The 24,919-nt window shown below is 40.6% G+C and overlaps 1 protein-coding gene and 1 long non-coding RNA gene across 4 annotated transcripts in view; one reads left to right on the forward strand and one right to left on the reverse strand.

Moving 5' to 3' along the window:
- LOC120410713 overlaps nucleotides 1–5,704 on the forward strand; it is a 19,773-nt gene extending 14,069 nt beyond the window's left edge. The window contains exon 2 of the long non-coding RNA XR_005603033.1: nucleotides 1,533–5,704. This is a non-coding gene — a long non-coding RNA (uncharacterized LOC120410713). The remainder of the gene's footprint in view (nucleotides 1–1,532) is intronic.
- REEP2 (receptor accessory protein 2) lies at nucleotides 3,731–24,031 on the reverse strand. Of its 3 annotated transcripts, none has more exons than XM_039559337.1 (9): nucleotides 23,914–23,926; nucleotides 23,474–23,546; nucleotides 20,127–20,184; nucleotides 18,194–18,270; nucleotides 16,807–16,927; nucleotides 16,130–16,243; nucleotides 15,622–15,769; nucleotides 15,177–15,334; nucleotides 3,731–13,268 (listed from the first exon to the last, which is right to left on the reverse strand). In XM_039559337.1, exons 3-9 carry the CDS (start codon nucleotides 20,175–20,177, stop codon nucleotides 13,194–13,196), a joined length of 744 nt encoding a protein of 247 aa, XP_039415271.1. In that variant the 5' UTR covers nucleotides 20,178–20,184; nucleotides 23,474–23,546; nucleotides 23,914–23,926; the 3' UTR covers nucleotides 3,731–13,193. The 3 variants fall into 3 exon arrangements, with proteins under 3 accessions (XP_039415271.1, XP_039415270.1, XP_039415269.1); XM_039559336.1 differs by having other exon boundaries at nucleotides 20,112–20,184; XM_039559335.1 differs by lacking the exon at nucleotides 20,127–20,184 and having other exon boundaries at nucleotides 23,914–24,031.
- Between the last annotated feature and the right edge of the window lie 888 nt (nucleotides 24,032–24,919).

The raw sequence follows: 24,919 nt of genomic DNA on the forward strand, positions 1-24,919 counted from the left end.
AAAACAGTCATTCTACTGTTACTGGTGGGGCAATTTTAATGCATGTGCCCTTGCTTGATACTGTTGAAAGGGTTCTATCCATCTGTCTCTAAATTGGAGAAATATAGTTTTGATAGATGGACTATTCAAAAGATAAGTAACGGGCTGGTTGGCCATGTCCAAAGAGTTACAGTCAATGGCTCTATCCCCAAATGGAGAACAGTAACAAGTAGTGACCCTCAGAAGATCATACTGGGACTGACGGACTTCAACATGTTTATTAATAACATCGAAAATAGAATTGAGTGCACCCATAGCAAGTTTGTGGATGACACAAAAGCTGATCCTTTCTAAGTAGGATCATGACAGGCCTAAGGAGCAGGTTCCATCTCTGCGGTGCCCAGCACGTGACTGACAGGGACCTTTCCAAGCAGGTCCAGAGGAAGCCATGAAAATCACGTGAGATCTGGAACACCTCTCCTATGAAGAAAGGCTGAGACAATGACATGGTCTGGCCTGGAGAAGGCTCTGTGGAGACCTTATTGTGGCCTTTCAATATATAAAGGGGGATAAGGACAAGAGAGACTTTTTACCAGGGCTGGTAGGGACAGGACAAGGGGCAAAAGTTTTAAACTGAAAGAAAGTAGGTTTAGAATTGGATATTAGGAGAAAATGCTTTCCTGTGAGGGTGGCTAGGCCCTGGCACAGGGTGCCCCGAGAAGCCGTGGCTGCCCCATTCCTGGAAGCATTCAAGGCCAGGTTGGACTGGTCTAGTGGAGGGTGCACTGGATGGAGGGGCTTGGAGCTAGACGATCTTGAAATGTCCGTTTCAACCCTAACAATTCTATGAAATGCTGTGTTATATAGAGTACAAATACGCAGCAATGCATCCATAGAGTACTACACGCACACTGGACCTGGTCTGTAGCCCAGTACAGATAACGTTGCTTCTAGAATTTCTGTAATTTGCAGGTGAGTAAAGAAGGGAGGGAAGAGCAGTAGTTGTAGTTTTCTTGGATTTTTTTTGCTTTATCATTTACTATAGTATTTTCAGTTACCATGTATGCTATGAAACAAATCAAATACTTGAATTGAAATCTAATAAACCCATTAATTTTAGACATGTCGTGACAATGAATTCCACAAGCCAGCAATTACAGTGTTATAGACTTGTTTATGGGAGACAAACCTTTGGCTCTTGCAATGAAAACAGGTCAATTCACTTTTTCTTATTCCCAGACTAAGGAACCCCAAGGAATTAATTCTTATAGAATACAAGAATTTGACAACACTTCCTCTCGTACTTCTTAAATAGGAGGAAATACAATGTGCCTATATTGCACTCACTCTGTTAACATTCCCATTTGCACTTCCTTTTATTTTTAGATATCCAACTTCAGTGGTACATGAACAGTTTTTTTGCATTGCATTCAATAAACATTAAATCCTTCGACAAAAAATGTCACAGACATTTTAACTACCTAATCTCCTGCCCTACCTCTTCAGCAAATTATTGTTCCTGAACATATATTTTTTACCTTTTATTTCTCAAGGTTGATCAACGTTGTCAAGGTGACAAAAATTCCAAAATAAAGCACAAGTCTTGCTTCAAAGAAAATCTGAAGGCAAAATTTACTTCAGAGTATTGAAAGATAAACCAATGCTTAAGTACATAGTAAGCTAAAATTCACAATCTTCCGATAGGACAAGTCTCATAGTAGTTAGAATAATGGCAGACTTACAGGGTTTTCTTCGTCTTGATTGTAAAAGCTGAGGAAAGAAGTGTGATTGTAATAACACACGAACACATCGCTAGAAGCAAGGTTCCCCTCCTACGCCATGACTGAAATAGCCCAAATCTGGACTGTATCCTTATCTTGATTTTGGGTTTTCTTAAATTGTTCTATTATCGAATGCTAAGAATTTTTATTGGAAGCTGAACAAGAACTCTAAAATCAGCATGACTGAAAATTCATTGCTGCTTCCTCATTAATATGCCAGAAGGACTGTCTGACATTTCTATGGAATGTCTGTGCTCTTGGGACTGATGATTCAGCGCAGAACTGCTTGGAATTTCTACAAAAGTTCAGCCCTCCTCCCTTCTCAAATGACTTCATTTTACCAACCTGTCAAGCAAAACTAAAAATAATGGGTTTGTGTGCAATTACAAGGGGAAGGATGGAAATTTCACTGCACAATGTATTAGGTAACTCATTAGAAAGCAGAAGCTGCATTTTCAAAAGCAGCATGAAATATATCTCCCATGTTTGATTATTTTTTTCTGCAGTTAGGAAAAGAAACTATGCTAAAATTTTAAGGTGCATAGTAATGCTCAAGCTAAAGGAATATGCAAGTAAGATTTCTGTGCGATCAAGTTGATGAAATTTGTTCGTTGCTTCAGTTTCATGAAAGATAAGGAAAAAACTGTTTAGGGCTAGCAACTCACAAATTCAGTGGTAATTTCCACTGAAGCCTGCTAGCCCAGGAGAAGAAGAGGCTCAGCCTCAAGAGTTGCCAATGATTCTAATAAACAGGCAAACTCAAAATCCAAACCCAGGGCAGCTCATTAACTGCTCCTGTAATCATTCTGCCCAGGTCAACTGCTGTTGGATCAAGTGGGGATATGAAATGTCACAGACATATAAAAAGAGGAAAATGACCACATAATTTTTGCATATGTCCAGAAGTATAGGCAAACACTTTCTATTTATTATATGAACATTTTGACTTTCAACTGCTGTGTTTAGGAATGACCAATCTGAGCTGGCTGAAACTAGAAGAAAATCTGCTTCCTTCATGAGGACATCCACAGAGATGGAAAGCTGGCAGTAGGGGTTGGGACTACTAAGGGTCTTTAAGGGTCCTTTCAACTCAATCCAAGGTATGATTCTTTGATTCACAGCATTGGCAGGAAAAACTGACAGCAAAGGGGTAAAAAGAGAAAGGCTCCACCTACACAAGAGTCTACTTTGGGGAGGGAAAAAAAAAAGCTAGGCTGAATTTCAAATTCAAAAAGGATTTCAACTCAATTCAAACAGACTCAGTCCATGACTACTGTTGTGAAGTTCCAGCTAGAGGCCACAGTTCATCAGCTTCAGACTTATGTTATCCAAAACACTAAAACCCTGCTAGCTGACTTCCTCTCTTATCCCAGCCACTACAACTGCTAGCTCGCAGCTACCCACTTTACCCACTAGCTGGGTCTATGGAGGGCCAGCTGTTGGTGATGGCTACAGAAAATTCTTCTCACAGCCCATTTTTAACTTGTAATTTCACACACCCTCCACCTGTTGTCTGTACCACAGGTTTCCCAGTAAGCTGAGTTCTTGCTACCTGCCCTGCAAGACAATAAGTTATTTTTTGACCACTCTAATATTTCATGCCTAGGTATAATAGCTATGTAGTACCGACTAAACATTTATGCTTCTGCACATGGACCCAGAAACAGATATTCACCATTCTCTAGCTTTGCACATATGAATGTTTTCCAACCTCCATCCTCCCCAAAAGTTATTTGCAATTACAATTCAGGCAGGTCTCCCAAATGCTTAACAGCAACAGTATTTTATTCTGCAGAAACAAAAAGGCCACCCAACAAATACACTTGTGATATGAATCCAAGTCCTCAGTTAACAGCTGGGAAGTGGACACAACCTCACAGGCAACATTTAAGTGAGGAAACAATGCCAGGAGAAACCAGATTCTCAAAATTTGCCTTATTTTTACATAGCAGAAATAGCAGGACTCTGTATTCATTTTCATATCTTTATTCATTCAACAATGGAGAAGGGGAAAGGCAGAAGACTAAATACATAAGACATGAAGATAAACTAAAATTATTTAGGAGCACAATTTGAGAAGATAACAAAACAGCATCTAAAAAAATAATATTCACAGGCATCAGTAGCAAGAAACTGGAGCATGAGGTGGGAGAAAGGTATGTAAACTCAACAGCAAAGAACAAAAAGCCATACCTGCAAGTCATAAATCTATAAGCCTATTCTAATGACACATGTAGATTTAAATTCAAATTATCAGAGACACTTATCTGTCAAAATAAAGTGGAAATAGAAAGTGAATAAATAACCTCCAGAACCTTTCTGCCCCACTGTCTTGGGGTGACACCCACCCACATCAATAACTCAACCTTATCACAACAACTTTTTCTTTAGAGGTGCCATCATATACTTGTGATCAGTTGTGCTTGGAGCACCACTTACCAGAGAGACACACATGAGACAGTAGCAAGAAGCAGTGTTCAAAATTTAGTCCTTAGATGATGCCTTTTTGGTCTCATCATCAATCTTCAGCAAGTTGACACAGCCTGAATATAATGAGCTTTTCCAAATGCTTTTTAACCCCAATAGAAGGGCTGTCTTTCCATGTTTATGACCCTGATGCCTCAGAAGGGAACTTTTCCAGGAAAGCTACTTCTAGTGGAAATGTCAAAATAATTGAGAAGAGAAATAAGGATTAGTTGCCACCCTATGGAATGAGAGCACATCTGCATTGATAAAACTATTTATATTATACTCTGGGTAGAAATGGAAGATAAGCAATGGGCCCTTTAAAATAGGTTCTTCAAAAAAGAGAGTGTTAAAAGACACCTAGGAAGAGTCCAGGTATTAAAGCAAGCACAACACAAGATTTAAGTTTTGTGCATTCAAGTCATTATACTACAGCAAGTAACCAAACCTAATGACTACAAAAAATTAGTGACAGAATCCAAACAACTCTCCCTCCCAGGAAAACTCCATGAACCCAGTCATTTAACACCACCGTGCTTCAGCACACGGGTAAAAAGGTGACAGTGTCATGACAAGGCATTTTCCAATGTGTGTTTAATTCCAGACTGCCCTCTGATCATCAAATAGACTGAGCAGTACCAGAGACAGGAGACTGCACTAGCTGAACGTACTCCCCGTTTGGGTTGGCCTTTTCTCTGCTTTCCCTTTTCGGAGGTAATAGCCTTCCTGCACTATAATGGCTCCATGCATCAGTTACTGCATTCTTGTGGTAAATAGAGAATAGTCACAACAGGTGGCTTTTACAAAGATGAAGCTGTTAAATGCTGCTTAATTCTACTTAATTCAATATATTCATTGCCCCAAATAAGCAAGTGATAGCAGCAATGTTATAATTTCCATTCAGTTTCTAGATTCCCCAACAGAGCCTAGGAAAAACAAAAAGCTTGGAAAAATCTGTGGCTTGGCTTTGGCAAAACTTATATCCACATACTTCCTATAAAACCAACATTGAGTGTTGACAGCAAAGAGCCTTTACATTATCTCTATACTGGCAGAGATAAATACACTAAATACAAGGCTTAGCCACAAAAGCACATTCCTGCCTCCCTCAGTAATAAGTTAATTTCTTATAACTCTTTAAATCATTACTAAATATTTCATACAACGCAGTACACGCTCTTGGGATGGGGCATGTCAGGGCAATCCACAACTCATTCTTGAAATTTAGCACCTGCCCAAAAGCACTGCGTTGGTTTACCTAATTCTGATCATATGATGGAAAAATAGACACATATTGAATATATTTTATTCTTCTTGGTTTTTTCCCCCCCGCAGTCTGACACTGAAGAATCCCCAGGATTATTCTAGATTCTATTCCTCTTTCCTACAGAAACCTCCTGGTATGTCCTGGATCCTCCGGCAGTCTGCAAGTCTCCATCTCTGCTGTTGCAAATTAAAGATTTTCTCAACATTGGAAAGAATCTCTTACTGTTTCATTATGTTCCTACTAGGATTTCCATGTATTTTCAAAGTGAAGGTAAAATAACCTATGTTCCTCTTGCTGCTTCCTGCATAACCTTCTGGAGACTCAGCCACTCCTCTGTTCCGCATTGCCAGGAAACTTGCTGAGGGCATGCTCTGCCCCAACATTAATGAAGACAATAGGTCTAGCCCTGGGGTATGCTGCTAGCTGCTGGCCTCTGATTAGACTTTCTGGGACTGATCTTCCCCCTTGGGCCTGGCCATTAAGCCAGTTTTTTCTCCACTGCACAGTCTGCTCGTTCAGTCTGCACTTGATCAACTTTTCTATGTAAGAATATCAAAATCCCTTGGACCCATATGATCTTGTACGGTTAACAAATACAAAAAGTCAGGTTCTTTTCCTGAAATGTGTGCATCATTAATTAGGTCGTTGACTTTAAAAAACCAAAACGAAACAACCAACCAAAAAACCAACCAAATCTGTCTGTGCTTCACTTCAGAATGCTAACTCTCTGTTGCCTGGTCACAAATTACCATAGTAACATTAGATACATCTGTATTTTTAGATTAAAATTGCTTCTCTTTTCATAGAAAATAGATCCAACTGAAAGAAAATACTCATCCTTACCAGGAAATACTACTAAAATTCAGAGTATAAAGTAGAGCAACACCCAGCAATTGGTTAAGTGCAAAAGCAGTGGGGCAAGGGGGGAATCACAAACATTGCTGTTTTCACAGCTGCTTCCTGCAGCTAGAAAATGGTTTGAATGTACAACTACAACAACAAAAAAGTGAGGACAGTTATTCTGTAACACTATTGTCTCAGCAAGCCTCACTGGATAGTAGCTCAATTAGAATGCCCAGAAAGCTTAAATAGACTTTTCAGTCAGAGGTTAACAGCAGTATTATTTCATATTTCTCCATTAGAGCCCCAGCTTGTTTTCCCCCTCATCCCAAGGAGGACCTTCATACACAGGAAATATTGCTGTTCAACTGTCATAATTGAACTAACCGTTATCAGACGTGTCTGCTCGCTCATGTTCAGTGATCTTATGTTATGCTTATACCCTCTGGTGGACAAAAAGGAATTCACAGCCGTCCTTGTGCCGTACTGCCTTTAGATCAGCACTGTGTTAATGGGAACTTTGACATTAAAATGCTGAGTCGAACCCAAGCATCTCTAATTTCTGGACTTCACGTAAGATCCTTCAATCGTCTTTACCTGGTTAGATCTGTCTCAGCTTTCCCCACTTTCTTACTGGGCTGTCATTCAGCCAACACTGTCCCAGACAAAGCTCAGCATGCCTGAATTTAGACTTGAATTCATGGTTGAACGCCAAAATTAAAATTCCATTTATCTCTACGTGGCATTCACAACATTTGAGAAATAATCTAACAGAAGAGCCAGAAATGAGGAGTCCATTAACTCAGTGCTTTCCCAAGTAAGGCAGCAGCATGAACACAGAAGGTTTATATTCAGTACTAGGTTTGATGATCAGGATAATTTCTCTCCATTTTATAGTCACCAAATTTTTTTTACTTCTTTCTTTTTGCTAAGTTAATACGCATTACTTGTGATAAAAACTTAGTTCCCTGGTATGTAAAATTTATATGCTTGCCATCCAGACTTACTTTCCTTCCAAACTTGCTACAAAGACCATGATTGAATTCCCCACCTTTGTAAGTCAGTACAGCAATGTATTCCCACTGCTGCCAGAAAAGCTTTAGTGTTTTACATGGTCTCAGACAGTAGTATATTACAGAAGACTTGAGCTTTTGCTCCTTCAGTGTTCACTTATTTTTGCAGTATTCCCATAAATGTTACTTCTAACGTTATCTGGCTAAATGCAGACAGAATGCCCTTGTCCAAAGGGTCTGCAGTAAGCACGTTTCAGCCAGAATGCACTGCAAGAAAAGGGAAATATATCAACCTATGCTCTTTGCAACAGATGCTCAGATTCCACCTGCGAATCCAGCCTTAGGCCTTGTTGTGCAAATTACATGTATTAATCTAGGTCATAGGTTTGAATAACGAAAAAAGGCTAAATTACAGCTCTAATACAGTACATTTCCTGTCTCCACAGTCAGTAAAATGGAAGCCACCCCTTGCTTAAAAAGAGTAAACATCAAAAACATAACCAATTCACAGAAGAATAGAAGCTCAGAAACAGCAAGAAAGCAACAGATTGCTTGCAAGGGCCTTTAGGCAAAGATTATAGGCATATAAACAGCAATGACCTAAATTTACCTGCAAAGTTGCCGAAAAACCCCCCACCAATTTGCCACTGTTTCTTTTTGCTTCATATTATTTTATTTCCCGTTCTCATCAGAAGCAGAGCACTGGAAATTCTGACACTGAATTTTGGGATTCTACAGATAGCTGTATGTATGAGCATACCTAAGTCCAGCATCTGGTTCATCCAAAAACACAGGCTTTGGCAAGGGGCAGAGGGTCGAATTTCCCAGGCAAACATATCCTCTGAAGCTTCCTGCTAGTGCTTCTCCAGCATAACACATCTATGAAGTGATGAGAGATACTTGGTATTCACCTGGTCCTTCCTGCAGATCAGTTGCTTGCTGAGCTAAAAGTCAAACTTTATTGTTCTGAAGGGATGAAAGTTTGAAGCTCAAGCCCAGTTTAGAAGGCGAGGGGTAGAAGGAAAGGGAGGAGGGAGGGAGAAAGGGAGACAGATTGACTCTAAGAGAGAAATCAGGCTCAAAAAAGAAATCAAGCTCTTATTTGTAGAATGCACAGTTTAAGTGTTGCTCAAGGCTCAGGAAGTTAGCAGTATTTACTGGACAACTCTGTACTATACACAGCTCAATTTTTACTCTAATTCTCACAAGACAGGTTCTTAGCTGCTATGCAGTTACTGTCTCAATTTACTGTTAAAGCCAGCTGTTTTCACAACTTATTCTGCATACCTCTTAAGATCTTTTTTGAGGCCTCTAGGCTTTTTAACAATACCTATAAGGAACATGAGTTATGTTCATAGTGTCTTGCAACAGTGCCATATTCCAGATGAAAGGTGACCAGAAAACAATTCTCCTCGGTAACACTAAAGCGCATTTCCATACAGCATATGCATTTCTGCACATATTATCAGCTCTTAAACATTAAACTCAGTAGGTTCCAGAACAGAAAAAGTACACGGGAACTGGCAGTGGGTGGCCCTGACTGAGTCGTGAGGTTGAACCACATGACCCCCAGAGGTCCCTTCCAACTCTTAACACCGCTATGGTTCTACAAGCTCATGTAACTTCAGAATACTTTCTTGTTTTTTCACATATCGGACTTTGCAAGACAACTCAGAAAGCAGCACCACAAGATGCTTCAGCCAGATAGCACATTACAAATTCCTAGTGGCTAAAGCAAGAAAAGCTACAGTACAGACCAGTTACACAGAGATGTCATTCAGCGTCTCCCCAGCAAGCAGTAATGTGACAATACAGTGTTCCCATTAGAATGCATGATAAGAATACAATTTTTTTCCCTAGATTTCTCTCTTAGGGAATAATCCACACTTGCCGGTGTTATATGCAACTTTGGAAGACAGAAAGGAAAAATCAGCTCAATTCAACAGCTGCTCTCAAGCATACAATGACTCTTCACAGTTAACTTGTGAGCCTCCTTAATACAATGCTATGCGTAGATCAGAGAACCAGCAGAGTTCTCCACAGATATCTTACTTTCCTCCTAAGGCACTAAATTTCCTACTGATTAAGATGGCACAGGGTAAATAACCATTTCTGGAATGTTGTGGCTCTCTAGAAATCTTGCTTTTCAAGGAAGTATATTGTGAGGGAGTCGTACTTCCAAGAGGGATGTATAAAAGAAAGCCCAGCACTGCAAAACCACAATGAACAGAAATCAATTCACTGAAATGAGGAAAGGTGACACTTCCCCAGAACAAGCTTCACAATTTTAAGAACACCAGCACCCCTCTCTATATATACGCTCTACCTACCAAGAAGATTATTCTAGTTTAAAAGGAATCAGTCCCAGAAATGTAAAGCTGGAGAATCACAAACTCAATTTTAAAAAGTAAGTAATAAAGATGTTTAGGTAAAGTGTAAAGGTTTAAAACCTGACAGTTGTTTTTACCCACCACGGAGGATTACTGCCAAACAAGAAAACATTTTTCCCTTTTCTGCAACAAATCATTACATTTCTCAGACAAGAAACCACATTTCACTATTTTCTTTTCCAACAGCAGAACACTGACTCGTACTACTAGAAAGCATGAAAGTAGAACATTTCTTTTCAAAAGGCAGTCATGGCTTCAATTTTGTATCTCATGGTACAGGTATTTTAGGATAACTTTTAGGCACACAAAGTTTGACACACACATACCATCCTCTTCAGCCCCTACCTTCAAGTATCATTTTCTTTTACTGCATTTCTCTCTGTGGCCAGGCATATTAGGAAAAGGTTCTAAACATTTACTGAACACAACAGGTTCTACTGCTAGGTGAAGATTTAACCAGTCGCTTAATTGCACAATGAAGCCCACAGATGATACTGAAGAGAAACTACATTCCAGCATTTCCTGCTGAAAATACCGAACAGCAGCTGATAAAAGCATTTTATCAAAACAGCACATTCAGCGTTCTCATTAACAAGAGAATTTCTATGCAAGACAGTGCCATCCAATGCAGAACTATATCTAGAAACTCACTAAGAGGTCACGTGGGTGGTGGTAGATCTGCAGTGGCTTTGATCAAGCAAAGCACAATCTAGCAGTTACATGTGTACTAGAAGAAGAAAACAGTATCTATGCTGAGACACTGTTCTTGCTCTGGGTAAGTTCTGCTGCTTGGCATCATCAGCTTCACATCAGCTTGACATCATCATCACACACTATATAATAGTCTTTCACTCTACTGCAGACTCACTCTTGCAACTAAAAGCCAATTCCCCCATGTAAAAAAACCTCAGAGTAAAATTGACCCATATTTACCCGCAAGCTAATGACATCAAGCATCAATGCTAAGTAAAAGCTACTTAGCACAGGACCTAACTCAGGAAGACAAAGATAAATCTGAATGCCAGAACTGAATCTTCAGAAATTCTTCCTGTGCTTCAAAGCAGAAAAGCCACTACAAATAAATGGATTCTGGAGAAGATTCTGGAAAGTCACTCTGTGGAAACCTAGTAATCACAGACTACCACAATGCATGCACGAGGAAAGGGCAAGAAGATCAGCACAAGGGGAGACTTGGCTTCCAAATCAAGTCCCTCAAAATGATTTACATAAATAATTTGCTTTGCAAAATTTCAGTTAAAAAAAAAAAAAATCAAGAAACACAGTCATAGACATACTTGGTATATAGAGAATAATGGTTCTCTTGGTCAGTACAGTAAAGTCTAGGACAACAATTCCTCACAACTGGATCTTCCACATAATCATGAAAGATTTTTATCTTTTGTCTGGAGAGAGGAATTTCCTTTGGAAACAGAAAGTATTCCTGCTTCAGGACATACATTTGCATGTGCTAGTAAGACATGAATATGAAGTTTGCTAATAAACTAAAAAAGAACAAAATAATTGGGTTTTTTTTGTGAAACTCAGAACCAAATCAAGGATTTTCTACTGGTTTCTGGATAAGGCCTTATAGATAATTTAGAACAAATACTTCTGACAAGATGCAAGTTTCTAAAATGGTCTGTAAAGATTTAAATTTTTAAAAGCTACAAACAGTAGTAAACCCAACTTAACTGGCTTCCTGAAATAACCGGTCAATTCAACAGCAAACAATTTGCCACCAAGACAATAGGAAACAAAAAATTCAATCCTAATCCTCAACTTTATAAACTTTTGAAAGGCTGTTCTCTGGGACAGAAATACTTGTGGAGCATTAGCTGCAGAAGTGCTTCTATACCTTGTCAACAGCAAAATACTGGGCTCTGTGAAGAATTCACTGTCATTTCAGAGATGTGACAGCTAAAGATGTGGGACACAAACACCTGCATGTAGGAATCAGGTTCCTTTGATAACTAATTTCAGTGAAAATTAAGACCATTCATTCAGACACACGTCTATAATGGTGCACCTTCATTATAGATCTTGACAACAAGAACCCTACTCATAAATATCATAAATTTTCATTGACTCAGCTGGCATGTGTACAGGGGATCTCCCCTTAACAACAATGTTCAAGAGATCAGTAGGGCTTGGCATGATGCAAATTTTCTCTGCAGCACTGCAATTTCACTCCCACAGTACATATTCTACATTCCTTGTAGTTTTCTGTCCCAAGTGTTAAATATTGCTCAAGTCTCAGGACACTGATAAACACGGCAAATATCAGACAGAAAATTTGTGCAAGGGCTGCAGCAGGATAAAGCGAGAGTACTGATTAATCACATTACTGTGCCCTAGTCCCTGCTTTTTATCCCCCATGAAATCCTGAAGTTAGCGGAACTCAGCTGTTAAAAAATCAACTGTTTCAGTTCTCATGTCTTGAGGATTGAATCTCCTAAAGCTGAGAGGTGAGGGCTTCTGAAATTCTTAAGTATGACCACAGACTATTTTGAGACAGATTTTCCCCAGTCATCTGCTAGAATAAAAGAATTTGACTGCAGTAACAAGCAACAAAATGACATGAGTTCAACCACTAAATGGCAAAGCGAGTACGCTTGCCATGGGACTGCATGGGACTCACCTCATTCTGATGCTCTCATAGGAGTCAAAGTGAGCATTAGAACCTGAAATAAAATTCGAGCAGCTTCAAAAAGAGCCAAAATCTTAAAGATGCCAAACTTTCCTTCTCAACAGTAACTCCTACCTACTCCATCATATAATGTGCATGTAATAGCACATTTCCTTTATTAATTTTTCCAGTTATCTCCCTTCACCTTCCAGAAAAAATAAAATAAAAACCAATCTCTTCATCTTCCAGTATGAGTAATGGGAATCTAGCATATACCTCCCATGAGCCAATCCTTTATGTTCAAAAGCACTCAGCATACATCACTTCAGTCACTTTCTCAAAGGGGATGGACACATCAGGTATGGTCCATTCTTAAGGAATATGCCTCATGGTGGGCACTTCTTAACAACACACAGCTGCAGAAGAATACCCAGAGCAAGATAAGACATTTTAGGGAGCCACCCACCCTGTGGAACTCCAGTGTCTAGTATTTTTCCAGCTTCTGTGCAATGGATGTCTCTAACCCTAGTCAGTTCTTCCAGCAAAGAATTCTCAACTAGGGTTATACAGTGGGAATTCCAAAGCAACTGGCTATGTACAGACATATCAGCATTCCCTCCAACAGAGAGATGAAAAGGAGAAAATTCCTGAGGATTTGTATCCTCTACTCTGCTTTCTGAATCCCAGCCTCCCCCTTGCCTTGGAATGAGCTCTATAAAGCAGTATCTGTTATGTACAAGAATCTCAGCTCCCTTCCTTTGGAGAGTTTCCCCATAAAAGTGAAAGGCAAATCCCAGGACAGAGACAGGTGCTGGGGAGGGGGAGGTCGCCTTAGGATGACTCGCCAGAAGCAAGAGAGCCAGCAGCTTTCTTCTTAGGGCGGGCTTTTACACTTCTTACTGGAAGCTGAGGAGAAAGAAAAAGAGGCATCTTAGGCTGGTTTATTTTAACACCTAAGTATCTAACAGAAAGATGCAAGAATGCAGAGTGAAACTAGGACAAAACAACTACAACATGACCCTACTCATGTCATCTGTTGTCTCAAAAGACTATTTAACCATTCCTTTTTTTTCATTGAACAAATCACTCAACATATCCATCAAATAGCAATCAGGAGAAGACATTCTAAAACAGGGTATGTACGGCAGTAAAATCAAAGCCAGCTGTCTAAACTAAAGGTTAAACACAGATATTTCTAACTGGTAACATCTACACTTGCACTGCTCTACTGCTTCTTAACTTCTATCACCAATGCAGCTCTCTAAAAGCTGTAGAAACATCCTGAACTAATTTGCATGCTTTACTTCTGTGTCTTTCATTCTAGATACTGGCAAGAAGAGCATTTATTCATCTATGATGCATTCAGCCCTGGTTGGCAATCTCAGAGATCTCAGTCAAAGACCTCCTACAAGTCCTACATCTGACCCAAAGATCCAACAGTCTGTGCACAAAAATCAATACGCCTGCAAAGGGCTTTATCGGCATTTCTGCATTCACAATAAACAGCATATAAGAGTTCTTTCTGTCTTTTCACAATTCCACTTTGAAAATTCCTCACTAGGAAGCATCAATTCAAATTTTGAGCCTCTTGTTTCCCTGCTCCTGTCTAATATAGTAGACAAGAAAGAAGAGGGGCTCAACTCAGAAATAAGCCATAGGAAGATCTGAGTTAAATTAAAACGCATCTTTGGACATAGATGTCCATCCTTGGAGAAAATCAAAAGCCACCTAGACCTGGTCCTGGGAACTGGCTCTACACAAGCAGTGGGTTTGAACCAGATGAGTTCAGAGATCCCCTCCAACCTCAATTATTCTGTGATTCTCTTACAAGGAGTACTTAAGCACATGCAAAGGTTTCCCATACACTATAAAAACAGGTTAACAGTATAACTTAAAATGATGCTCTAAGAAATTACTTTCCTTCAAATTATTTAATATTTAGCCTGAATAGCTTGACAATGTGAGTCAGTTATATAGCATTCTTTATCTTAGATAAAAATGATAACATTAGAAGTCCAAGCTGAATCAAGCAAATAGGACCCCAACTTCATAAAAAGGGAGAAGCATTTTATCATGTACAAATCAAACCATAAGAAATTCTCAAGTAAGAGTCAAAACCTGGAAAGCAGCACCTCAAAAAGCATTTTCTACAAAACACACCTGAAAACAGCTGAAAAAAATACTGCTAAGCTTAAATGATTCTTGGAGACAACTGCATTTACTTTCGTGTACGGTTTATTTTAATAATAAGAATTCATCTCCCATCTGAATGGCTGTAAATACCTTGGATCATCACACGAACATAAGAAGAAGACAACTGAACAATCACTAGTCACCCAAACTTCAAGACAAAACTCCAGGAATGGGACAGGTGGGGAGTGGTGTTATTCCCAATATCTAATGTGTCAAAAGTCAAGAGGATACACAACTGCTGCATTTTAGATTAAGAGAAAGTGACTGTCCTAGGGATAAATGTTACTATTACGTATTCAGACTGTAGCAGGCAGGAGAGAGGACATTGTCAACAAAACATGTTAAAAAAATCTAATGCTCCACCCTTCAACACAAAACCCAAATGAAAGAAAAGCTGGGTTCTGGCTTATGACAGAGGCTTACAGGCATGATAAAAATGCAAAGCTAGAGACAAGTATAGCAAGTAGATGACAAGTCCACTGATGTAGGACTCAACTAGCAAAGACAGTCCAACAAAATTTATATATACAGCTTCTAAATGCTGAGACTATGAAGCTGGAGCCTTCCAACCAAGCTCACAAATCAATGTCAGTGCTGGAAATTATCTATACACCACCTCACCTCAGCTTTCACCACCTTTTTAGGAGTTTTGAGACTCTGGGTACGTTTAGGAAGTTTGTCTCCTGCATCTTCATCTGATGGGTCTGTTCTAGTATCTGATGGGGCTCCGTTAGACCGATGTGCCACACTGCTCTCCTCTCCTGAGGAGTAACAGGAAGCTAAGGAACAAGAGAGAAAGTTTTAGCAAATACTTTTAAAGAATCATATGGGGCTTAAAATGGCCCATCCTGAAGGAACTCACGACAGAGAGAAGTCAACCATCCTGAATAACGATAATGGGAAAAGTACAGGGATGTATATTAAATGAGAAGGCTCGAGGGAAGACAGTGCAACTTCTCCCAGATAATCTACAATCTTGTACTCCCTTCTGAGACCCAAGGCTCAGGGGAGCCCTCCTGGCTCACCATGCGAGGTCTCATACAATGGCCCAGCAGGTGCTCTGTACCTGAGTCTTCAATGGTTTCCAGAAGACTCGCCCCAGAGGGGTGCAGCTGTGGATCACGGCTCCGCATATGCACAGTATCTTCATCTCGGATCAGAGTGAGATCCTGCATGCTGAAACTTCGAAGCTTCTCAGACAAAACTCCCTGGCCCTAAGAGGACATAAAAATTGGGGTGAAGGGCACTTCACCAATCTCATCTCACATGGGATCATTCATTCAGAAGAGGAGGAAAGGTGCCCTATTTCCCACAAGGGTACTCTGAAAAAAAGAAGGGAAAATGTATGCTCCCAAGAACAATAACAAAGAGGTTAAAGCAAAATCCACTCCACTCCCCCTCTACTTTTTCTAAGACAAATGATGAGATTAGCTGCAGGGCAAACTGGAAGGAAACAAAAGTAGGTTGGTGCCAAACAAATACTAGTATCCCTAACAGACCCACAGCACTAACTGCTGGTACACAAAAATAAACTGCTGGAGAATTCCTGAATGTTACAGAAGGCGTTGCATTACCTTTGCAGCTGCAGTAACTGCTGCATTGGCAGCAAGGTTTAACCCTCTCTTGCCAACTCGCATCATGGTTTCATAGCTCTTGTCACAAGCCTGAGTAATGTATTCATCAATTTCCTAGGAATGCAACATGGAACATGGCATTTAGCTCCTCATTACAAACATGATCAAAGTCTCCCCATCATCACCCTTAAAAACACAAAGCTCATCTGGACACTTTTTTTTCAGGCTACTAGCATCCGGTGTCATTGATCACATAACTCGAGTTTCTCTGCTAATTACAGAAAGCATCTAAACGCAACTTTAAATTACAGTATGCTATTTCCAAATTGTAACAACTGAAACAAAGCAGTTACTTATACTGACAATGTGAAAAAACAGACTGGCTACAGAACATGCTGCTCCTATCGTGATTCAAAGGGCTTAACTACTCACAGTAACTGTAAGGGCTCATGACACTGGGTTAGCCAAACATGCTTTCTAAGCATTAGGCAAACTATTGGCTACATTACAAACTTCAGTAAGCTGCAGTATGACATCACTGTCAGACAGAATCATTCTACATTCACTAAGGTCAGCACAAGCAAGATTCACCGATTTCAGTTTTTATTGTGGCGTAACTGAATTAGAAGTCAGTCAGTTCCCAGACAGGTCAGTATCTTCCAACAACAAGCAAGTACCTTCTCCTTATTGGAGAGCGTTGGGTGCACAAACTTCCTGTAGAGGACACTGGAGCCCTTGGTGTAAGGGGAGAGCAGCCAAATCACAAATGCGATTTTCAGCTCGAAATAAAAAGGAAACCTGAGAGAAAGAGGAAAGAAAAAAAAAAAGAAGAGGAGAGAGAAAGATGGAGAACTGGAATCAAGATCAGCACAGAGACAGATGGAGATAACTAGCAGAGAGCAGCACAGGCAGAAAGAGCGTAGGCAAGGTAAAGGCTCAGAAACAAGAGAATCAACTATTCGGGTCAGAAAAGCAGAACCCTTTTTAAAGTCCTAGGACATACCTTCTTCGAGTATCATTTAGTCTTTCATCCATAGCCATGAAAACTTCATAAACAGGGCATCTCTCAGCCCTGCAAACACACCAAATTACAATCTGATAGCTACTCTCATCATTCTGAAGTTTCGTCAGAGAGCATCCAGTGGATGTTAGTATTACATTCGCTTCCATTCTCAATTTCCAAAATTTTCAACTGTTTGTCTTAATAATGTCACGTTCCTGCTAAGGCTGATGGCTGTTTCTGAAACTTCCAGTAGGTACTCCTCAGATAAGACACAAAAGCAGGGCCAGTGCAGATGAGAAAGAGCAGGCAGGACGTAAGCCTGTCATCTCCAACCCTTACACAATAAAGTCTGGGAAGATACAGTAGCAGAGATTGAAACAAGTGAATGCAAATTCTCTAGTGACCCAGTATGAAGAATCTTCAGGAGTCCTTTTCAAGTATGTGAACAAGCTAAAATTCTTGTACTTTTTTTATCTTTTTCTGCTTTTCAAATTTTATGCAGGTAGAAACAAAGCTGCTGAGCACTTTTGTAAGGCATGTGTAGTCATTTCATGATTCTTTAGAAAATGAAACTCTTGACTAACATTGTTTCAGAGATGTATGCAAAGCTCAAGCACTAAAGCCATGAGGCAACTGAAGATACTTTGTTTCAAAGCTTCAGTTGAAGCCACATAAAAGGCTGTCAAAGCAAAATAGGTCCCTTCCTTCTACCATTTTTTAAGGTGTCTTTTAGACCATCATTTTTCAAACTGTACCAGTTCACATTAACAGCTTCTCAAAAATATTTCAAGTTATGAATGGATGAAGATCCTTTTACAGATACTGTGCATTTACCCTAACTTTGCAAGCAAAGGAGTGGAAACAGCTAAGATAGCCGCTACTACCCACAATACTTAGAAACCTGCCGACTCTTCACAGGGATTGAAAACTCCTAAAGGGGACAGAGTTTATTCTTAGCATCCTAACACTTCTCCTCTCTGCTTAAAAAAAGGCAAAAAAACCAAAACAAAGATACAGCAACAACAACAAAAAAGTCCCCAATGTGCCACCAAGGAACTCACCAAGAAAGAACAATGTCTGTGAGTGTTTCTGCAGTGGTGAAAAAGGCAAACACAATCCAGTACATCATCCACTTCACCTGCAAAAGAGCAGTCACTCAATGGACATACATCAGAACCATCAGAAAAAAAAGTGAAATGTCCTCAGTATAAATGACTCATCTCCACACATGAGGACAGATTCAAAAAGAAGGCATATATAATCTGTAATGGAGAGGGCCACATACTAAATGGTACATTTTAGTCTGAGAAAACACATAGGATTACTGTGCTCTAAATAGATAAACACAGACAGATGCATTAATGAATGCATGCCCTGTAGCAACATTATGATGCAACAGTGTTAAGGTCCCAAATGACCTATCCAAAAAGATTTATCAGTTAACTTTAAGAAGTTACACTCTCCCATATATTATGAATACAGTAAAAAATATATATACACACACATATATGTAAAAGTTTAAGTTTCAACTGCAGCCCTGTATTTTCCTGATGTAAAGTTTTCCTAAGGAAAAAAGAAAAACAACAAACCAAGAAACATATTATTTTGCTCTAACTCATTAATAAGCATTCTTTGCCTTAATCATTACTCCCAGAAATTACACAAGCAATTCATTTTTCTTTTTAAATAAGGGCTCACTGAGAGAGGTAAAAAAGCAAAGAACATGCCACATCAACCTAATCTTCTTGTTTAAGGTTTAGAGTATATGTATGTACTATTATGGCACATTTGTATGCCTATCATCTACCTCTCTACCTCCTCACACCTTTATCTGGGGCAGTATTTCTTTCAAAGCACAAAATAATTCCCCCTAACAAACATGCATGCACACTCTGCTGTTTTGGTAACTGGTTTCTCAGCTACAAGCCACTTACTCCTCAAGAGGAGTCAGCTGAATTATAAGGAAGATTGCTAGTTTTCTATACTGTTGAGAATTAAAAATAAGCATAAGTAGCAGATAAATGAAGAGGACACCTTAATTAAAAACAATTTAACACTCTGTGTCATCAAGAATGGGAAAAAAGAACTAAACTGAATCAGGGAAATGCCACATATTAAATCCACACATTAATCCATATATTAAAATTACATGAACAATTATGTTCATATAATAATGACATGTTGACAATCCTCATTACAGCAAATACTATAAAAGCAGGTATTTCCCCAAACTTGCATGTGTTGGAAAATTTGGTGATTTGTTCTTGAAAGACCCTCCACAAATTTCTCATAAAAGAAAATTAATCTGCCTCCAGCTGCTCTAACACAGTGAACAGTTTAGAAGGTAATTTGGACTACTAAACATTATTTCCACTTTATTGTAAGCTTTCTTTTTCAGAACAGAAAATAGCAAAATTTGTATTGTATGGCTCTCTCCTGCCTTTTTTTTTTCTTGTATTATCAGTTTGGACAAGACCAGGTGTCATTTAGCTGATCTAAAGCAACTTTTCAAAACAAACGATTAAGTCCTCGGTGTAGCAACATGAACCAGCTCTTGTATGAAAAAGTGTGTGAATAATGATAAATCTAAGTTTGCAAAAAGGGATCCAAAAGGGTGAAAGATTTCAGAGAAGCTCAACAGCAGTAAATCTTACTTCAGCATTAGGCAAAATGAAGGTAATAATAATAATAGCAATTAGCAAATACCTACATATATGTAACAAAATCAAGATTATGGGGTTTTTTCAGAAAAAAAAAATTCACAAGTGTAGCAGAATTCTTAGGTTTCTATAAGCCTGCGCTAGCTATAGTGCTTTCCTTACAGGGCAGAGTATATGAAGTTTCTAAATAGTTTCTAACAGGTCTAAACGAACACTTAAAGAAACAAAATTGTCAAGGATAAAAAGGAAGGGACTATTGAGGATTAACAGTTGGTTAAAAAGAAAGAAACAACGGATAAAATAAATGGCCACTTCTCACAATGAGGAAAGTTACCAGTGGAATCCCACAGGAATCAGTGTTGAGATCTGTGCTGCTCATCTTCATGAAACATCTGGAAAAGGTTGTGAATAGTAAAATGACAAACTGTGCAGAAGATACTTTTCTATCCAAGAGATTAGGTAGGAGTTGATTAAAGAATTAAAAAAGAGGATCTTGACTGATCTTCAGCTGACATTTTGCCTCTAAATGGGCTTAATTATAAAGCAATGAACTTACAGTGTCTGCTTTTTCTTAGTGAAAACTATTGCATTTACATACATTAGCAGATGTCACTCAAAAGGGGTCACTGTAAGCAGCCTGAGTGTAAGCTTAGTGCTCATTTTTCACTCTGTTAACAGAATGCTCAGGAGTATGAACTGAGAACAGAAAACATTGTTTCGTTACTGCTTAAAGAAACTTCATGTTGATATCTTTGATACTGGACGCAGGTCTCTTGCCTCAGTCTCCTTCTGTCAGCCTTCACTCTATGCTCTAAAGCCAAAGAAAAAAAGAAGTATAGCTCTTAAATAAACCAGAAGGATCCAACTTCTAGTTCTAGAAGTCCCTGCAGATGACCAGAAACTAAAAGAGCAGAAAGCAGATGGGAAGAAGCACTATTTTTTTTTTTCTTGTGACAGATTACAAACACCTTCCAAAACTGAGGGTTAAATGAGGCTGCATTTTTTTTTTCAATCCACTAAAAGGAGTCAGGTCTTTGCTGCTCAACCTGATGATCGCCAGGTTCAGTTAATGGCACATATATAGTCTCCCCAACTTGTGCCAAGAACCTAAATGAATTCAGCAAGTGCAAAAGCATAACTGGAATGTAGACTTGACCAAAGCTGAAGATGACATGTAAAAAGAAAGAAATTGCTTTTAGGACAATCTGAGCTACTAGAAGCAGTTTGCTGCAACTGCTCAAGGACTCATCCTGAATTTTTATCATGGTGGTAGAGAAGAGTAAATTTGCACTGTATTCTAATGCCACTGATGGACTGTTTGTGGTAGCTTGGTCTGTCAACTCAAGCTTCAATACACCACTTTAGCACAGATACACCTGTAAGACTTTTCTCCACCACCAAAGCCTAATCAGTGTTGGTTCTTAAGCACTATGACCTAGCAGTGGTACATAAAACAGCTGGCTTTGAAAATGGGCAGTACAGCATTCAAGTTTTCTGACTTTTCACATGAAGAACAGTTTGAACAGATATTGGCCCCTTCTGCGATGTTTTTCCCCCATCTTTCCACTTGTGTTGAGAAGGAAGAAGTGCTTCAAATGTAAGTGAATTAGGCAGATGGGAGTCCAACATCTAACTGCTTATTTCTGATGCAGTCCTCTCAAGAAGAAATAATTAATATGTTAGTTTTAGCAGTTCAAATACATTTTCTTGAATCACTCCAGCAATTTCACTGAAACTAAAAACAAGATTATATTTTCTGCTGCAGCAATCCAGACTATCTACTTCAGGAAACCTATACTGCTGAATCACTAAACAAAACCCAAAAATTAATGCCACGCTTTTCCACATCAGCCCTAGTGGAGCTTACAACCAAGCCATCAGTTGATTTTATTGTTAAGACAACCTCATGATACTCAAGCACTTAATCTCATTTCTGCTTGTGGATGCCTCATCCCTGGAAGTGTTCAAGGCCAGGCTGGTCAGGCTTTGGAGCAACCTGGTCTTGTGGAAGGTGTCCCTGATCACAGCAGGGGGTTGGAATAGACGCACTTTAAGGGCCTTTCCAACCCAAACCATTCCGTGATGCTGTGATTTTTCACCAGCAGATTAAGTAAGTCTTGCAGCTGCTCAGGTAACGCTCACCAAAAGAAAATCGGATCAATAAACACTTACATTCTGCAAAGAAATAAAGCATTTATGTACCTCAACAGCACCTACCCACAGAAAATAAGCAGGTAAAGAATGCCAGTTGTTTTTAAAAAATGAGGGTTTGAGGGTTTTTTCTCACAACAAGTTCTCAATAAAAAGATTTGAAACTCTGAAATCTGTCTTCAAGTTCAGATTCTGTAACCGGATAAAATCATTCTGTTACTGACATTCATGAACCAGAATAAAATTCCAGGTAAAAAATACACATTTTATGCAACAAATAAAGGTCACTGGCAACTGAAATAAAAGAAGCAAGGAATGCCAGAGAAGACAATAGTAATATGATACCACTTAATACATAACTTCAAAGGTAATTATGAAGTCACAGGATCACGTGATTCAGATAGTTTCTTTTGTGTTTTTGTTTTGCATATCTAATATTACTACTAATAAACTTTAAAGTTTAGTAAGGCTCATCAAGACTGTCTCTTTAATACTCAAAACAATTTATTAGTTATCAGTGCCTCCTGAACATTCACATTTCAACTTCTCTGCTGAGGCCAGTATTGAAACAAAAACAAAAATCAAACACTTCAGACCAGATCCTGCAGTTTGTAAAGCTGTCCATTATGAGCGAGACTCTCAGGCCAGTTGGTGTCTCCTTAAAAACCTGTGGGCTGAATTTTCAGCCAAAGCACAGGAAGGGTCTAGTCAATGCTAGAGAGCTGAAGCAGCATAAGCCAAAAGAAGACTATATCCCACAACATTTATTACTGACATGTAATTTTGTAAGGATCAAACAGAGACAGCTGAAGGAAGTCTCAGACTGCATCATAAAGTAATACTGACAGATTATATCCTATTCACGCATATTACTTCTACATCACATTATTCTTTGCTCTACGTAAATGGAAACTCATCCCACCCATAAGAGAAATAGGTCTTGTCTCAACTGATCCACTTAGAGCGTCCCTTCTGTAAGAAGGCAACACACCACATCGCAAAAAAAAATTTGGTGTTTTAAATACGGTAATTGTAACAACGGTGTAGAGAGAGAGAGAAACGGTTCCAGAGGGGAAAGAGAATGAAGTTTTGACCAACATAAAACACTCATCACAAGCAAAGTTGATAGGCAGCCACAAACCAAGCAAGATTATTCAGCCCTTTGGAAGAAAACAAAAGTAGTACTGAAAAAGCAGTAAAGGACGCAAAGTACGAATAAAGTTACAAGAAAGAACTTGTCCTGGACTTTCATAAGCTTCCAGATTGCAGTGTTTCCCCCACTTTCCCTTCCTCACTCAGCATCTCCTGAGAAAAAACAGCCCACGTTTACGGTTTGAAACCTCCCATTTCAGTAAGCACCCTTCCTTGGCAGCTCTTCCAGAGACCACTGGAGCTGCTGCTCCGGAGGCCTGGCTGACCCGAGCCCCTGCGGAGCCGGAGCGCCATCGCCCCGGGGACAGGCCGGGGGCTTCCGAGGCGGCCGCGAAGGACGGGGCGGGCGCTGCGCCGGCACGGCAAGCCCGTACTCACATATTCCTTTACGTTTTTCGTCTTCACGGCCTTGTAGGAGGAGTACGCGGGGTAGAGGGTGCCGAAGATCAGCCTACGAGAAGAACAGACCCCTCAGCGCCTCGCGGCACACCGCCCCGCCCCCGGCCGCAGTGGCGGGCACTCCCCCCCGGGATGCCGGTGCCGGCGTGATGCCGGTCTCCGGGCGGGGCTCAGCCGCCCTCACCACGGCACCGCCCGTGGGCCGCCGCAGCCCGCGCGGACCCGCCCGTCCGCGGCCGCAGCCATCCGCAAGGGCGCCCGCCCCCCAGCCGCCCCTTCCCGGGGCGCGGGGTCCCGCGGAGCAGCACCGACGCCACCGCCAGAGCCCCGCTCTGGGCCGCGGTCCCCGAGGCGCACCACCGGGGAAGGGCCCTGCGCAGCGGCCCGCGCCTCCCCGCGCCCCGGCCGCACGCACTCACACCACGAGGCGAGAGATTATCCAAGAGACCATGGCGGCGCCGGGCGCGGCTCAGGGTTGAGCAGCTGCGGGAGGCGGCTCTTAAAGGGCAGGTTCCTGCAGCAAGCGCAGCTCCGCCCCGTGTGCTCGGATGGGAGGAGCCGACGCGGCGGAGGGAGAGGCCGCAGGGCCCCCAGCATCCCGCCCCGCTGCGGAACCCTGGCGGGTCGAGCTGTCCGCCCCCCGCCGGGGGGAAGCCCCGCGTTCGCTTGCACCAGGTCGGGAGGTGCGGCGGGAACCCGGCAACGGAGCCCCGCCAGCGGAGCGGCAGCAGTGAGGCGGACAAGTGCCGTTGCTGGAACGATAGCAGAGAAGCAATATGCGCAACGTGAGGAAAATGACAGGACAGTGCTGAAGTGAGATCACGGGCACTTGGGAAGACAGAGTAATAGAGACCACAGAAGAAGCCATCTTCCCTCCAGTTGCGTCGTCCAGGGAAGTCCAGACAACAGCTGTTACACGCTGCAAACAGGATACAGAGTTCAACGGCTCCAAGTTTCACCCAAAACCGGATGCAAAACAAAACTCAACTTGCCGATACTGACGTTTGCGTTATCAAACCAGAAGAATGATGGCTGTTACTTGTAGTTTCCAGGTTATTTCAGTATTGCCAGATACTCTTCCTCGAAATGTCAGTTGAGAGGTCAAGGATTACTTTGTTAACTACACAAACAAGGCTGAACAGTGTATGTGTGTGCGTGTCAATACCCTTAGTGCAGGGTGGGAAATGTGTATGCTTAAGCATACTGGAGTGCCAGAAATTGTTGTATTTTAACAGCTCACCAAGGAATATTGTTAAGAGAATCTTCCTCCTCAGTCAATGCCCGAGTTCATTACTGGGTCCCTGGGAGCCTGTATGTATATTACAGTCAAGAATTGGTTAGGCCCAGTACACAGATCTCTGAATCACACTGAGATAACCATTACATAAGCTGGTTTTTAATTAAAGAAAAAAGGAAAAAAAATCG

This window comes from Corvus cornix, chromosome 13, assembly GCF_000738735.6.
Source record: "Corvus cornix cornix isolate S_Up_H32 chromosome 13, ASM73873v5, whole genome shotgun sequence".
Lineage (NCBI taxonomy): Eukaryota > Metazoa > Chordata > Aves > Passeriformes > Corvidae > Corvus > Corvus cornix.